A 14,648-nucleotide genomic window follows, 5' to 3' on the forward strand; every position below is an offset into this window, starting at 1 on the left:
GGAGGGGGCCCGGACTGAGCTCAGGCCTCTCATTTCAGCCTTGCCCCAGCTGCTGGGGTGTTTGGGAAGTAAAGCAGCAGATGGAAGAAGTCTCCCTCACTCACTCGCTCTCAAATAAAATGCAAATGCATTTTTTTCAAAAGGGTTAAGCATACCAGTGGTGACAACTAGCTTTTTTGCCATTGATTGTCACCTGTTTCACCTCTTTTGAAAAGCAATGTCTTTATTGTATCTCTTACCCACTGAAAGTCGGTGGCTTGCAATTTATTCAGTGCCTGTAGCTTCAGGGAATGGAAAATGTGGACAATAAGAGGATCTATTATTTCCCATAACAGGAAGTCCAGCGTGTGGGGAAGCTGCAGACATAGTGCAGTCAAATCACTCGGCTTGACGACATCACCAGGGACCCAAGTTCTTTCCTTCATCGTCCTCTGTCTTCGCTCCAGGCTGGCTCCCTTCAGGATCAACAGTGACCACAGCAGTTTCAGGCATTATGGACAATATGGTCCTGTCTAGAGGGAAAGATGGGACCATTGCATTCTTTATTTTTTTTTTTACAGTTTTATTGAGATAACGCGCATACCATACAACTCTCTTGATGTCTTTGATTCACTGGTTTTGAGTATACTCATAGAGTTGTGTGACCATTACCACAGTCAATTTGAGAACATGTTCGTCAGTCCTAAAAGAATTCCCATACTATTATAGTCATTTTCCATTTCCCCTAAAACTTCCCCCAACCCCAGCCACAGGCAACCTCTAATCTACTTTCCGGCGCCATGTCTTGCTCGGTCTTGGATGTTTCATGCACATGGAGTCATAAAGTATGTAGTCTTTGGGGAACTGGCTTTATGTTTTTAGTGTTGATCACCGTTTCTTTCTTGAATCCCCTGTTTTCAGAAGGAGGTAACTTTCCCTAGAGATTTCTCAGCAGACTTCTCCTAAGGCTGTGGTCTAAACTGAGCTATCGGATCGACTCCTAACCTAAGAACTGGCAGAAGAAGAATTACTATTGGGGCCGGCACTGTGGTGCAGTGGGCTAATGCCCTGGCCTGAAGTGCCAGCATCCCATATGGGCGCTGGTTCAAGACCTGGCTGCTCCACTTTCAGTCCAGCTCTCTGCTATGGCCTGGGAAAGCAGTAGAAGATGGCCTAAGTCTTTGGGCCCCTGCACCCGCGTGGGAGACCTGGAAGAAGCTCCTGGCTCCTGGCTTCGGATCGGCGCAGTTCCAGCCATTGCAGCCAATTGGGGAGTAAACCAGTGGATGGAAGACCTCTCTCTCTCTCTGCCTCTCCTCTCTGTGTAACTCTTTCAAATAAATAAATAAATCTTAAAAAAAAAAAAAGAATTGCTATTAAGGATTATCTTAATGAGTGCCAACCGAGCCCTCGTAATGGAGGTGGGATTGACTACTTACCTGTGACGTAGGTCCAGGCAGGCAGTGGCAGGGAAGGTGAAGGGTAGATGCCTGAACAAGAGTTGGTTCCTGTTAGGAAGGGAGGGTGGGGAGTGGGTGTTGGATAAGGAAGTACAAGGTACACCATACTTTGCCAGTGCAACATAAGAGGTGCAGGTAGAGCAGACTCAACAGTGAAAGGGCCCATCCTTACCTGGTTTGCTTCTGCTCCACTCTTCCACTCCTCCTCTGTGTTTTGCACCTACAACCTACAGACTCTGGGGCAGTCTTGACTTGACAGTGAGCCACGTGTCTTGTAGGAGCCACTGCATACCCTACCCCTGCTATGGAGTCTACCATCAGGGTTAACCAAGTTGGCCAGCCGCAAGGGCCTCATGGAAGTGGCAAAGGCAGGGAGGGGTAAGCAAGAGGTGAGAACCCCCTGGTGCCCTCTTTGCAGGAAATCAAAGGACAGTTTGGCAGCCACCTTTGCTGTCCCCGCTCTGTGTCATTGACATCTGCAACTGGGAGGGAAAGTCTGAGCCTTGGGTCACCTAACTGTGAAGATGCAGTCTGAGAATTGCATCTTTGTGGCCGGCGCCGTGGCTTAACAGGCTAATCCTCCACCTTGCGGCGCCGGCACACCGGGTTCTAGTCCCGGTTGGGGCGCCGGATTCTATCCCGGTTACCCCTCTTCCAGGCCAGCTCTCTACTGTGGCCCGGGAGTGCAGTGGAGGATGGCCCAAGTCCTTGGGCCCTGCACCCGCATGGTAGACCAGGAGAAGCACCTGGCTCCTGGCTTCGGATCAGTGAGATGCGCTGGCTGCAGCGGCCATTGGAGGGTGAACCAACGGCAAAGGAAGACCTTTCTCTCTGTCTCTCTCTCTCTCACTATCCACTCTGCCTCTCAAAAAAAAAAAAAAAAATTGCATCTTTGTGTGAACGTCACAGACCTAGGTGGTGTAGCTCACTGCACTTCTAGGCCATACACGCTTTCTCTATATGGTATAGCCTTCTGCTCCCAGGACCGTGATGAACAAAACAATACGAGATCACAAGAGAAAATGAGCGATCAAGAGACACAGTGTGAGGCCGCTGCCAGCATCTACAGTAAATATCTTCTCATAAATAGAAAATCATTCTAAAATAAGTCTTTAAAAATGTTAAGTACATAAACCAGTAGTGTAGTTGTTTATTATCATGATCAAGGATTAGGTCCTGTACGTAATTTCATGTGCTATAGTTTTATGCAACTGGCAGCAAGGGAGGCTCGTCGGCACCAGCACCACCATAGATATGAGTGGTGTGTGGTGTTCTGAGGTCACAACAGCTACGTCGGTAGATGACCGGCATTTTCCAGCTTTGGTTGTGGACCGCCACCATGGATGCTGTTCTTCATTGGCAGAAATGTCGTTACACAGGAACCTGGGTCCCTGGTTATGTCGTTAAGCCAAGTGATTTGACCGCACTATATACGAGTATATATACGAGTATATATATATATCTTCTATATATGAGTATATCGTATATCAGCTGGACTGAGCTGATCTGAAGCCAGGAGCCAGGAGCTTCTTCCTGGTTTCCCACGCGGGTGCAGGGGCCCAAGCACTTGGGCCATCTTCTGCTGCTTTCCCAGGCCATAGCAGAGAGCTGGATAGGAAGAGGAGCAGCCGGGACATGAACCGGCACCCATATGGGTTGTCAGCACTGCAGGCCGAGGTTTAGCCCACTACGCCACAGTGCTGGCCCTCGTCCTACTTCTAAACAGACATCATTTCCCTCTATCATCCTCAATATCAGGCTCTGCTCTAATGGGAAGCTACAGGGATTCAAGGATGGCCTGTTGTCATTCTGGGCAGACGCCTCAGACACGGAGCTGTAGGCACGGCTTCCTGGGAGCGACTGGACACCGTCAGCAGTTACTCCTATGCCCTCACGGGAACATGGGTTTACAAGCAACTGCAGTTCATGCTTTCAGTATGCTCAAAGTGTTACCGATTTGCTTATTAATATGAATATATTAATATATATTAACATATATATTCATATTAATAAGCCGTGTGGGCTCTTGCCGCATAGTCAGACAATTCTGAATACTGGCACAAACAGACCAGGCAGCATGTTACGTTTTCAGCTTTTATTCAGTGACAGCAATGCATAGGAGAGCGAGGGCCCTGTCTAAAAGAGAAAGGGGAATCTGGCGTCACATCAAGCACCAGTGGTGGACATGCAGGCCGGAAAGCATGGAGCAGGTGGCCCCAAGGCTTGGGGGCAGCAAGGGGTGGGGCAGGGAGGGCAAAGGACAAGGCAAAGTGAAGACAGGAGAAAGGGCAAAGAGGGGCGGGCCCACCGCAGGCACTTCCCAAGGGGAGCGGTTAATTCGCCTGATCGGCAGGTGGGCATACAGGTGTGGCCAGTAGGGGCCTGAGCTCACACAGGGGGCGTGGGGAAGGCGTGCTCTTCCAGCTCTCGAGCCTAATCGACTTCATCCTCTGTGCCTGCCTACAACAAAGGCTCTGTCCTGAAGGGCATTGTCCGTCGGTGCAGCCGCAGCACCTGCCCAGGGCCTGGCACACAGGTGCCGCTCAGCAAGTGTTGAACGAAGGATGAAGGAAAGAAAGGCGCGGCCAGTTCCTGGCTTGATCCCCACGCCCACGTGGGGGCTGAGGGCAGCATTCAGGGGTCCGCACTGGCCCCGGCTTCCCTGTCGCTCTCTGGGGCTTTAGAATCTGTTCTCTGCGGCCACAGAGATGTGTCCGCTGTCAGCCAGACCACATCACACACACAGCCCAGTGCACCGCCCCATGGCGCGTGCTGTCAGGGCCAGGAATACAGCCACTCTTCCCACCCTGCTGGGTTTGCGGTCGGCCTCGACGCGGTGGCCAGGAACCGACGACCAGAGGAAAACAGGCTCGCTTACGAACAGGTGCAGGGCACGCCCGGCGGGGTCGCTCGCCAAGCCGGGGCCTATCCAGCACCTAGCGGCAAGGGCCTCCGACGGACACGGGGAGTTCGGGGTCCCTCCCGGGGGGCGGGGGGCAGGGTGCGCCCATGGGACGGAGGACCGAGCGCCGTGCACCTGCCTCCCGTGCTCGGCTGCGTTTGGGGGCCGGAAGGCTGGGGCGCGGGGCGCTCCCGCACCTGCGGCTCCTCCCGCACCTGCGGGCAGCGCGGCGCGCCTCTCCGTGCCTTCCGACCGCCTCCAGGCCCCGAAAGCAGGGTCGGCCCGGCAGGCGCTCCGGGACCAGTGCCGGGCGACTCGCGGGCGGAGGGAGGCAGCCCCCGGGGCTGGGCCCCCGCCGACCCCTTCCCCGGCGCCCGCACGCGCCGGCGCCGGAACCCGAGGGCGGCGGCCGCGGTTTCCCTCGAACGAGCGGGGGAATCTTGAGGGAGCGCACAGGAAAGGCGGGGCGAGCGCGGGCGCGGCGCCGGTGAGTGCGGCGGGGCGGCCGGGGGGCCGGGGGGGCCGGGGGAGCGGGCGTCGAGGCGGGCGGGGGGCCGGGGGGCTGAGGGTGCGGGCGGCGGGGCGGCCGGGGGGCCGGGGGGGCCGGGGGAGCGGGCGTCGAGGCGGGCGGGGGGCCGGGGGGCTGAGGGTGCGGGCGGGGGGCCGGTGAGTGCGGCGGGGCGGGCGGGGGGCCGGGGGTCTGGGGGGCGGGCGGCGGGGGGAGCGGGCGGGGAGCCGGGGGGGCCGGGGGGCCGGGGGAGCGGGCGGGGGGCCGGGCCGGGGCGGGGGCCGCGGCGGCGGAGGGGGCGCGGGCGCGCGTGTGCGGGGCTCCGGTCCCAGCGCGCCGTTCGCCTGCGGGCCGTCGGCCTGGTCAGCGGTGCGGGGTGCGGCCGGGAGCGGCCCGCCCGTGGGTGGCGGGAGGGTTCTTGCACTCCCGGCGCCTTCCTGGCTCTGGGGGAGGACCTGCCCGCGAGGGCGCTCACCCCACTTCCACTGCGGGGGCGGGGGCCTGGGAGTGGTCGCTCTCTGGAACACAGTGAAAGCTGCCCTTAAGATACGGTAACTGGATTTTAGCTGAGATGTGTAGACTGATGAGATTGGGGAGCGAACATTCCCCCGGCTACTTCGAAGGGAACATATGTATGTTATATGATGTCATGTATGTTATGTAGCCGAGGATTGCATATGGTGATGAAAACGTTTCAGGTGCGGGTGGTGGCCCCTCGCTGGTGCAGCCAGAGCAGGTGTAGGTGGTCAGAGCAGGTGTAGGTGGTCAGAGCGGGTGGTGGCCCCTCGCTGGTGCAGCCAGAGCAGGTGTAGGTGGTCAGAGCGGGTGGTGGCCCCTCACTGGTGCAGCTGACCAAGCTAGCCCTGGAATCCAGGTCCAGGCTGTGACCTGTGTTCCTTTGGCCTCGTTTTTGTAAGCCAGTAAGGACTCAGAGCGGGCTTCTAAGCAGGTTCGTCACCTCTTAGATTGTTCTCCATCTTGCTGGCATTCTTCTCATTCCATGGTCACATTGCCTGTTGTTTTTTTTTTTAATTTTCAATTTTTTAGATGTATTTATTGTTTGGAAGAGTTGACACAAAGAGAGGGAGAGCCACAGAGAGAGATCTTCCATCTGCTGGTTCACTCCCCAGGTGGCCCCAGGGACTCCCGGTTAGGCCAGGCCAAGCCCAGAGCCAGGAGCCTCCTCCAGGTCTCCCACTTGGGTGCCTTGCCTGATTGGTATCTGCGATCAAACTTGAGTTGCTTTACGAGGATGAATACCAAGTCTTCTGCTACCCGGTTCCTCCTGGCTTCAGGTGCTAAACGCTGACCTCCCGTGGGTGTGTCCATTTGGTTGCCCCTCAGACGTCAAACGCAGTGTCTCCTCCAACCTGCACACACGGTCCCCATACATGCAGTCCAGATCTAAGGGACTGAAATCATCTATTCCTGGCTCAGTTCCTCCTCACTGCTTACCATCAGTGTATCATCACGTGCTTCGAATTTCCATCAAGACCTCCAAATCCTCTCTTCATCTCTCTTGTACCTTCAGGTACCTCGAGATGACACGAATAACTTCCTAAGGGCTTTCTTGATGTTTATTTCAGCGTCTACCAGTGCACTTTCCATCCTGCTACTAAGTGATCTTTGTACAGTTCCAATGTGATTGTATTTCATCATAATAGCCAAAGTGCTTAGTACAGATTCTAGGTCTTTTCCAGTCTTCCTCCCAGCCCCTAGTTCCTTATCTGAAGGCCAGTGGTTACGGTTCTAAAAGGTCTCCCCACGGCAGTCATGGGCGTGCTTGTTGAGAACGAAGGTAACGGCTCAATTCCAGAACACGGGAGATTCTTGTGTGGAGGGGGTAATGCCCAGATGTGGGCCTTACTCTTTAGGGGCTCAGGACGTGCTGCCCCAACGTGGCGCCTTGGCATTTGAGGGAACAGCAGAGGCAGAGCTCACTCTAGGACTCTCTACGTTCCTCCCGCGCTCCTCCCCAAAGCTGGCCATCAAAGAATCCTCTGGCCGTTGTGTTAGACCCTCCTGTACCCAGAGGAAATGAATGCCCTAATCTCCGAAAACAGAAGAATCCCAACAGACCTTGCTAAGTCGCCATGTTTATTACTTTTAGGTCATAGCTTCTGTCCACTCTTCTCAAACAGCATAAAAGTACACATTTCTGTTTCCTGGAGTCTTCAGAAGTGAAGACTCCTGTGTCACGTAAAACTTACATTAACTATATTAAGCCGTCTTTTGCTGTAGGGGTCTCAGCTGTGAACCTGGTGATGGGTGAGAGAAAAGCCTCTTGCTCTTACACTGCCTCCTTGTGTGTCTGATCACGCCTTCCTGTTTGTCCTGCCCTGTGTACTGTCTTAGTCGGGGCTGCTTTAATAAAAATACCATGGGCTGGTGGCTTAAGCAGTGGCTGTTTATTTGTCCTAATTCTGGTGGTGTGAAGTCTGAAATCAGGGTGCTTGGTAATGGCTCACTCTCTCTCTTCTTGCTGTATTCTCATGAGAGAGGGTGAATGTATAGATCTAGGGATCAGGGCTTTAACAAGAACGGGGGCTGCAGCACCACCACGGCTTACTAGGCTAATCCTCCGCCTGCGGCGCCGGCACACCGGGTTTTCGTCCCGGTCGGGGCACCGGATTCTGTCCTGGTTGCCCCTCTTCCAGTCCAGCTCTCTGCTGTGGCTCAGGGAGTGCAGTGGAGGATGGCCCAAGTGCTTGGGCCCTGCACCCCATGGGAGACCAGGAGAAGCATCTGGCTCCTGGCTTCGGATCAGCGCGGTGCGCCGGCTGCAGCGGCTATTGAGGGGTGAACCAACGGCAAAGGAAGACCTTTCTCTCTGTCTCTCACTGTCCACTCTGCCTGTCAAAAAAAAAAAAAGGGGGGGGGGCACACGTATGCAGCATAGAATACATGCAGCTCCTCTTTTGCTCCTGATGACTCGGGGAAGCCGCCCCTGACCATGCACCACCCCTGATGCCCAGTCAAGGTGAGCTCTGGTTTTGTAGGCTTGCACCGAGCCCGTGTTCCCCACCTGGCATTCACCTGCCTGTGTTGCAGCTATAACTGTGACAGGGTGTGGCTCTGTCCTGGTGCCTGGCAGGTGCTTTGAAAGGCCTCTGGGATGAAGGAGTGCTTCAAAGCCAGATGGAGGGGAGTTGAAGAATTAAATGAACCTTTGGGAGCCTCGGTACCAGCCTGGCTGGCATGAAGATTCGCAGGAAGGCGGGCTCCCTGGCACTGGCTTCATTGTTGCTGGTGATACCTTGTTTTTTTTTTTTTTTTTTTTTTTTTTTAAAGAGTATTTATTGGAGAGGTAGGGTTACAGAGAGAGGGAGAGACAAGGAGAAAGGTCTTCCACAAGCTGGTTCACTCCCCAAATGGCTGCAATGGCTGGAGCAGAGCTAATCCAAAGCCAGGAGCCAGGAGCTTCTTCTGGGTCTCCCACTCAGGTGCAGAGGCCCAAGCACCTGGGCCATCTTCTACTGCTTTCCTAGGCCACAACAGAGAGCTGGATGGGAAGTGGAGCAGCTGGGACTTGAACCGGCGCCCATGTGGGATACAGGCGCCCATATGGGATGCCGGCACTGCAGGCAGAGGCTTGGCCCACTATGCCACAGTGTCGGTCCTGATGTTTCTTACCTTAAGAGGAATTTTAACCAGAGGAGGCCAAAGGAAGAATTAAGAGTGAGACCTTTTGGTGGAGGTAGCATGGTTTTTATTTTATTTGGTCTATTTACATCACATGCCGTCACAGATCTTATTTAATGTACATGTTTAGCAAATAATTACTATTCATCTTAGAAAACTCAGGAAATACATTGCAATTAAAATGTAAAATAAATAATAACATTCCATTAACTGTCCCACAGGAAATACTTTAAGATTTTTTTAAACTTGCAATCTTTTTTTTTAAAGATTTATTTATTTGAAAGACAGAGTTACAGAGAGAGGTAGAGACAGAGAGAGGTCTTCCATCTGCTGGTTCACTCCCCAGATGGCTGCAACGGCTGGAGCTGTGCCTATCCGAAGCCAGGAGCCAGGAGCTTCTTCTGGGTCTCCCATGTGGGTGTAGGGTCCCAAGGACTTGGGCCATCTTCCACTGCTTTCCCAGGCTGTAGCAGAGAGCTGGATTGGAAGAGGAGCAGCCGGGACTAGAACCGGTGCCCATATGGGATGACGGCGCTTCAGGCCAGGGTGTTAACCCACTGCGCCACAGCGCCGGTACAATCATTTTTTGAAATAAGAGTCATCTCCCTTAAAATTTTTTATTTATTCATTTGAAAGGCAGAGCAACAGAGTGATTGGTTGGTTGGTTGGTTGATTTTGTGACTGCTGGTTCTCTCTGCAGTTAGGTCTGGGCCAGGCTCCGGTAGCCGGGTAACTCCATCCTGGCCTCCCACATGCGTTGCAGGGACTCGGGCACGTGGGCCTTCATCTGCTGCCCTCACAGGCGTATTAGCAGGGAGCTGGATCAGAAGCGGAGAGGTCAGGACTTGAACTGGCACTCGGATGTGGATGCCTGCATCTCAAGTGGTGGCTCCACCCACTGTGGCACACACTGGTCCTTTTCACTCATTGTATTTTTTAAAGATTTACTTATTGGAAAGGCAGAGTGACAAGGAGGGACTCTCATCTGCTGGTTCACTGCCCAGATGGCTACAACTGTTGAGGGTAGACCAGGCTGAAGCCACCCGCCAGGAATTCTCTGGGTCTCCCATGTGGCTGTCAGGGGCCCAAGTACCTGGGCCGTCTGCTGCCTGCCCAGGGCATTAGCCGGGAGCTGGATTAGAACAGAGCAATGTCGTCCCCACTCACTTTTAACTTAGTTGAAATATTACCAGTTATGTTTATTGTCTTGTTTATTTTACTTAATATATTTGAGGTTTTTCTACATCGGTAAGAATTCTTTAAAAATTTTTAATTTGCACATAACGTACTCATTAAACAGACTCTTCTTAAGTAGCTATTACGTGTGGGATACAACGATGACCAGGACAAAGTTCCTACTCTGAGGAGTTTGCATTGCAATGAGATAATCTAATAGATTATCAACTAAATATAAATGTCATCAAATGACAAGTGTCACGAAGAAAAACAGATACTGTACACATCATCCCCCATTCGTAAAGTTGTGCTAATTTACCTTAGAGTGTGTGAGTGAGAGGCTGGCGCTGTGGTGTAGCGGGTAAAGCTGCCGCCTGCAGCGTTGGCATCCCATATGGGTGCCGGTTCGTATCCCAGCTATTCTACTTCCAATCCAGCTCTCTGCTGTGGCCTGGGAAGGCAGTGGAGGATGACCCAAGTGCTTGGGCCCCTGCACCGACATGGGAGACCAGGAGGAGGCACCTGGCTCCTGGCTTCGGATCAGCGCAGCTCCGCCAACTGGGGAGTGAACCAGGGGATGGAAGACCTCTGTCTCTGTCTCTCTCTGTCTCCCTCTCCCTCTCCCTCTCCCTCTCCCTCTCCCTCCCCCTCCCCCTCCCCCTCCCCCTCCCCCTCTCCCCTCCTCTCTCTGTGTAACTCTGACTTTCAAATAAATAAATCTTAAAAAGGGTGTGTGAGTGTTTCCCTCATTTTATTTTGCCGGCAGTAAAAACCACCTACGCAGCTTGTTCCCTAGGAGTGCTGCGAGTTCTTTGTCATCTGCATGCCTTCACCTCACCGTGTGCTCCTCCCCTGCTGCGAGTCTCCTGTGTGTGTCCCGCTCACCTCCCTGTCCAGGGCCCATCTGCTCGTCTCCCTGTCCAGGGCCCAGTGCGCGCTAGCGTTTGGATAAGCCCTTTGCGTCGCTCGTGCGTTGTAGGGCCCCTTGTTTTGCAATGGGCAGGCGTGGAAGGATGGCAGAGTGAGACTGGAAGGCAGGAACAGCAGAGGGAGCTGGGCTCCCCGTCTCCTGCCTTCCCCTCTAATGCAGTAAGGAAAGCGGATCAGACCAGGAAGAAGTGGAGTGTCGGTGGGCTGCTGTGGAGGTGAGGATGAGGAGGCCAGAGAGTGATAAGGAAGCGGAGGGGGGACGGACAGCGGGAGTGAGAGAGGATGGAGGCGTGGACCACAGAGTCCTAGCGGTGCTCTACGTGCCTTGAATATTACATTTTCTTTCTTTTTCTCCCTCTAACCTAGGAAGGCCTTAGGAGAAGATGACTGTGTTCTTTAAAACACTTCGAAATCATTGGAAGAAAACTACAGCTGGGCTGTGCCTGCTCACGTGGGGAGGCCACTGGCTCTATGGAAAACACTGGTAAGTATCTGACAGCCCCCCCACCTTCACCCCCAGCAGCAGAACTGCCAGACAGGGCCTGAGCGTCAAGTCGTGTCCAGCTGAGCTTGTCTCCGAAATGCCGCATACGAGAAACACGTTACACACGCCAAAGACAAAGGCTGCTCATTGCGAACGTTGTCTCATCGCCCCAGTATGCAGCTGTTACTCCCCTACTGCAGAGGGGCTGGGAGGAAGCTGCTGTTACTCATTTGATTACAGTTGAGATTGAGACCCCTCCTGGAGAGAGAAGTTAGCAGCAGGCAGGGACTGGGAGTCGGGTCTCCCCGGGATGTCACCGAGTCCGTCTCTCACTGCAGCCTCGTTCCCCTGCCTGGCCCGGCCCGGCCCTGCCGCGTCTCTCCCCTGTGACTGGCTCCATGCATCCTATAAGCCTAGGGTAATTGAAACGAGACAGGACTTGAGCCCTCTGTCTGAATAAGGAATTCCAAGGAATCGGGTGTTATTATTGGCCTTCCGGCAGGGAAGGAGAAGGGCCAGAGCTCCTCTTTTGGTTTAATGGGATAAGAAGATTTAAATAGAGGAACTGTTCAGAGTTACACAAATCTTTGAGACCGCCAATCACACTGCAGTCTCTCGGGGGTTAGGACTTTGTTTCAAGAGCACAGCAACACTGAACTACAGGTGTCTTAAACAGCTGTTGGGCTAACAGAACAGAGGAGCTGTGCGTTGTCTTGGGAGGCTGCACGTGGGGAGGAAGTTCAGACTGACGCTTTGTAAGCATCCTCAACTCGCCACCTTCAGAAGCGACTGCAATGCAGCCTGCTGTTTGCTGTGTGTTTGCTGTGTGTTTTGCAGCCGTGGAGAAGTTAGGACAGATTCTCTTTTCCAAGTATTTGCAACGCTAAGTAGCTTGCATCTAAAGAATAGACCCAAGAAGTTTAAAATTGTTGTGTGAGAAGAGTTTGAGCAGAGATTCTACAAATGGGGAATACAAGGCGTATATTGTTTGACTTCTCCCCAACATTTTTTAAATTTCCAATTTCACAATTCTTTTAAATTTACAAAACAGAAATTGAGTTCCCCTGTGCCCCCTCCCCGGCTTCCCCTGCTGTGAACATCTTGTATTAGTATGTTGTGTTTGGCATAATCCATAAACTACGCTGAGCTTCTGTTACTAACATCTTGTATTGCATAACTGAGTAGAACTGACACTAATGATCCCGCCCAGTTCCCCATATATTTTTTTACCCCAGCTCCCTGTCTCCCTCCTAGCCTGTCGACAGTCTGTGTCCAGGTTGAGAACCCCTCCCCTGCTGTGTGAGGGAGAACGTGGGGTGTTGTTTCTGTGTCTGGCTTGTTTCGCGCAGCCTGCTGTCTTGCAGGTGCATCAGTTTTGCTGCAGACGACAGGATTTCGTCCTTGTATGGTGGAATAGTTTTCCTTAAGCCCTCAAGGGAAGGCTGCTGCGCCGCCTCTCCACAAGTGTCCAGTCTAGGCCGTGGCCAGCGCAGCCAGGGAACTGCCCACCCACTGAGACTGGGGCGGGTTTGGGGGGCTCACTGGGTCCCCGTCCTGTGTGTTTATAGAGATACCATAATTTCTTGTGCATGTAGTCTGTAGACTTTAAACAAGGCCTGTTAGATGTCAAGCATGAACAGAAGCCTTGCTCTGAGTTTGAGCTAAGTAAGGGTGAACCGGAAGTGTGGTAGGAGCCTGGAGACCTCACTCTGCTGTCTGTACCTTTGCTTTCCGGGTTACTGCCCCACATAGAAGCCCCCGTCGTCCCCTTACCCCTCCTGTTCTCACCCCTTTCTCCTGTATGCTTGGGTACTATTAGGCGCCTTTTACTTTTAAATCATGATTAAAAGGCAATACCGGATTTGCCGTGGTAGCCATTGATAACTGTAGAGTGCCGAGGTGTTGAGGATGTTCACGTTGTTGTGTAATTGATGCCCAGAGCCTTTGTACCCACTAAGCAGGGCCCTGTTTCTCCCTGCCCCCCCCCCCCCCCAGCCCCTGGCAGCTCCGTTCCTGTCCATTTCTGTGAGTTTGCTTTATATAACCCTGAGAAGTGGAATCATACAGTATTTGGGTTTGTGACTGGCTGGTTTCACTGAGTGAAACACCCGGGTAATAGCATGTGGCAGGATTTTTTTTTTTTTTTGACAGGCAGAGTGGACAGTGAGAGAGAGAGAGAGAGAAAGGTCTTCCTTTTTGCCGTTGGTTCACCCTCCAATGGCCGCTGCGGCTGGCGCACCGTGCTGATCCGATGGCAGGAGCCAGGTGCTTCTCCTGGTCTCCCATGGGATTTTTAACATTTTTATAGTGGAATAATATTCTATTCTGTGTATATTCCATATTTTCTTTACCTGTTGGTCTGCCAGTGAACATGTGGGCTACGTCTGTGTCTAGATATTGTGGATCGTTGTATGCTTAGCTTGGGTGTGCAGATACCTGAGATCCTGCTTTCAGTGCTCTTGGATATATGCCCCGACGTGGACTGCTGAGTTATATTGAGTTCTGTTTTTAATTTTTGGGGGGCCTTCATCCTGTTCTCCATCGCAGCTGCGTTATTTTGAAATCACACCAGTAGTACACTAAGGTTTCAATTTTTGCATATTCTTACCAACACTTGTTATTTTCGTTTTTTTTTTTTTTTTTTTTCTGATAATGGCCATTCTAATGAGTTGATACCCCTTTGAGTTTTGATTTGCATTTCTCTAATTATATAATAGCGATGTTAAGTACTTTTTCCTTGGAACCTATCACTCCAATTTGCTCTTCACTTTTTTCTTTTTCTTTTTTTTTTTTTTTTTTAAGGGAAAGGGTTTATTGGGGAACACCCTACAGACCAGAGTGAAGGGGCGGCGAAGGAAAAAGAGGAGACTGTAAGAGAGACCAAGAGAGCAGGGAGCAGAGCCGAGAGAGCACGTGTTCAGGAACAGGCCCTTTTAAAACTTTGCCTGAGGGCGGGCATTAGGATGGGGGTGGAGCCTGGCTCAGGTAGCTGGGCTGTGTGGCCACCTGGCTAAAACTGCGCCAGTTTCCTAACATTCCCCCCTTTTGTTTTTTATAAAGCAGGATTTGTATGGGTTACATTAGTCCCAAAAGTCCAGGAGGGGTAGAGGGACGATGATCTGTCTTTAGAGCTACTTCCTGCTGACATGGGGTGATGAGGTACTCTTTGCTGGCATGGGGCGATGTCTCAGGCCGCTGTCTCCTGGGTGGGGAGCCGAGTATATTCCTGTAGCAGCATTTGGTTGACCACCTGGTTGTTGAAGGCCTTCGTTTGTTCCATTATAGCTTGCTGTAAACACTTAGACACTCAAAATTTGGAAGGCCGATGTGTGGATGGAGATCGCAGAGCATTCGGTGGCTTGGAAAGAGTTCCGGAGGTGTGCTTCGCGACCGGCAAAAATCCAGGACCCCAGAGCACTGGAGGATGCTGGATTACCAATATGAGGCTATCTGAGTCACGGCACCAATGTTATATCTTAATGTTAGCCGTCGCAAAGCACACCGGACACCGGAGTAAGGGAAAGGGTTTATTGGGGAATACCCTACAGACCAGAGTGAAGGGGCGGC

General features: G+C 52.7%; 1 protein-coding gene across 6 annotated transcripts in view; it reads left to right on the top strand.

The window, feature by feature from the left end:
• The first annotated feature begins 4,780 nt into the window (after positions 1–4,780).
• The window catches only part of AGK (acylglycerol kinase), a 98,044-nt gene continuing 88,176 nt past the window's right edge, over positions 4,781–14,648 (top strand). For 2 of the 6 annotated variants that reach the window (XR_009865543.1, XM_062187320.1), the window contains exons 1-2: positions 10,452–10,812; positions 10,964–11,081. Coding sequence is in view for 5 of the 6 variants with exons in the window: in XM_062187320.1 (XP_062043304.1) it covers positions 10,981–11,081 (101 nt within the window). In the remaining variant the exon portion in view is untranslated. Of the gene's footprint in view, positions 4,829–10,451; positions 10,813–10,963; positions 11,082–14,648 lie in introns of those variants that run through there. The other 4 variants (XM_062187379.1, XM_062187604.1, XM_062187492.1 and 1 more) reach the window with 4 other exon arrangements.

The sequence above is a fragment of the Lepus europaeus genome, chromosome 1 (genome assembly GCF_033115175.1).
Source record: "Lepus europaeus isolate LE1 chromosome 1, mLepTim1.pri, whole genome shotgun sequence".
Classification (NCBI taxonomy): domain Eukaryota; kingdom Metazoa; phylum Chordata; class Mammalia; order Lagomorpha; family Leporidae; genus Lepus; species Lepus europaeus.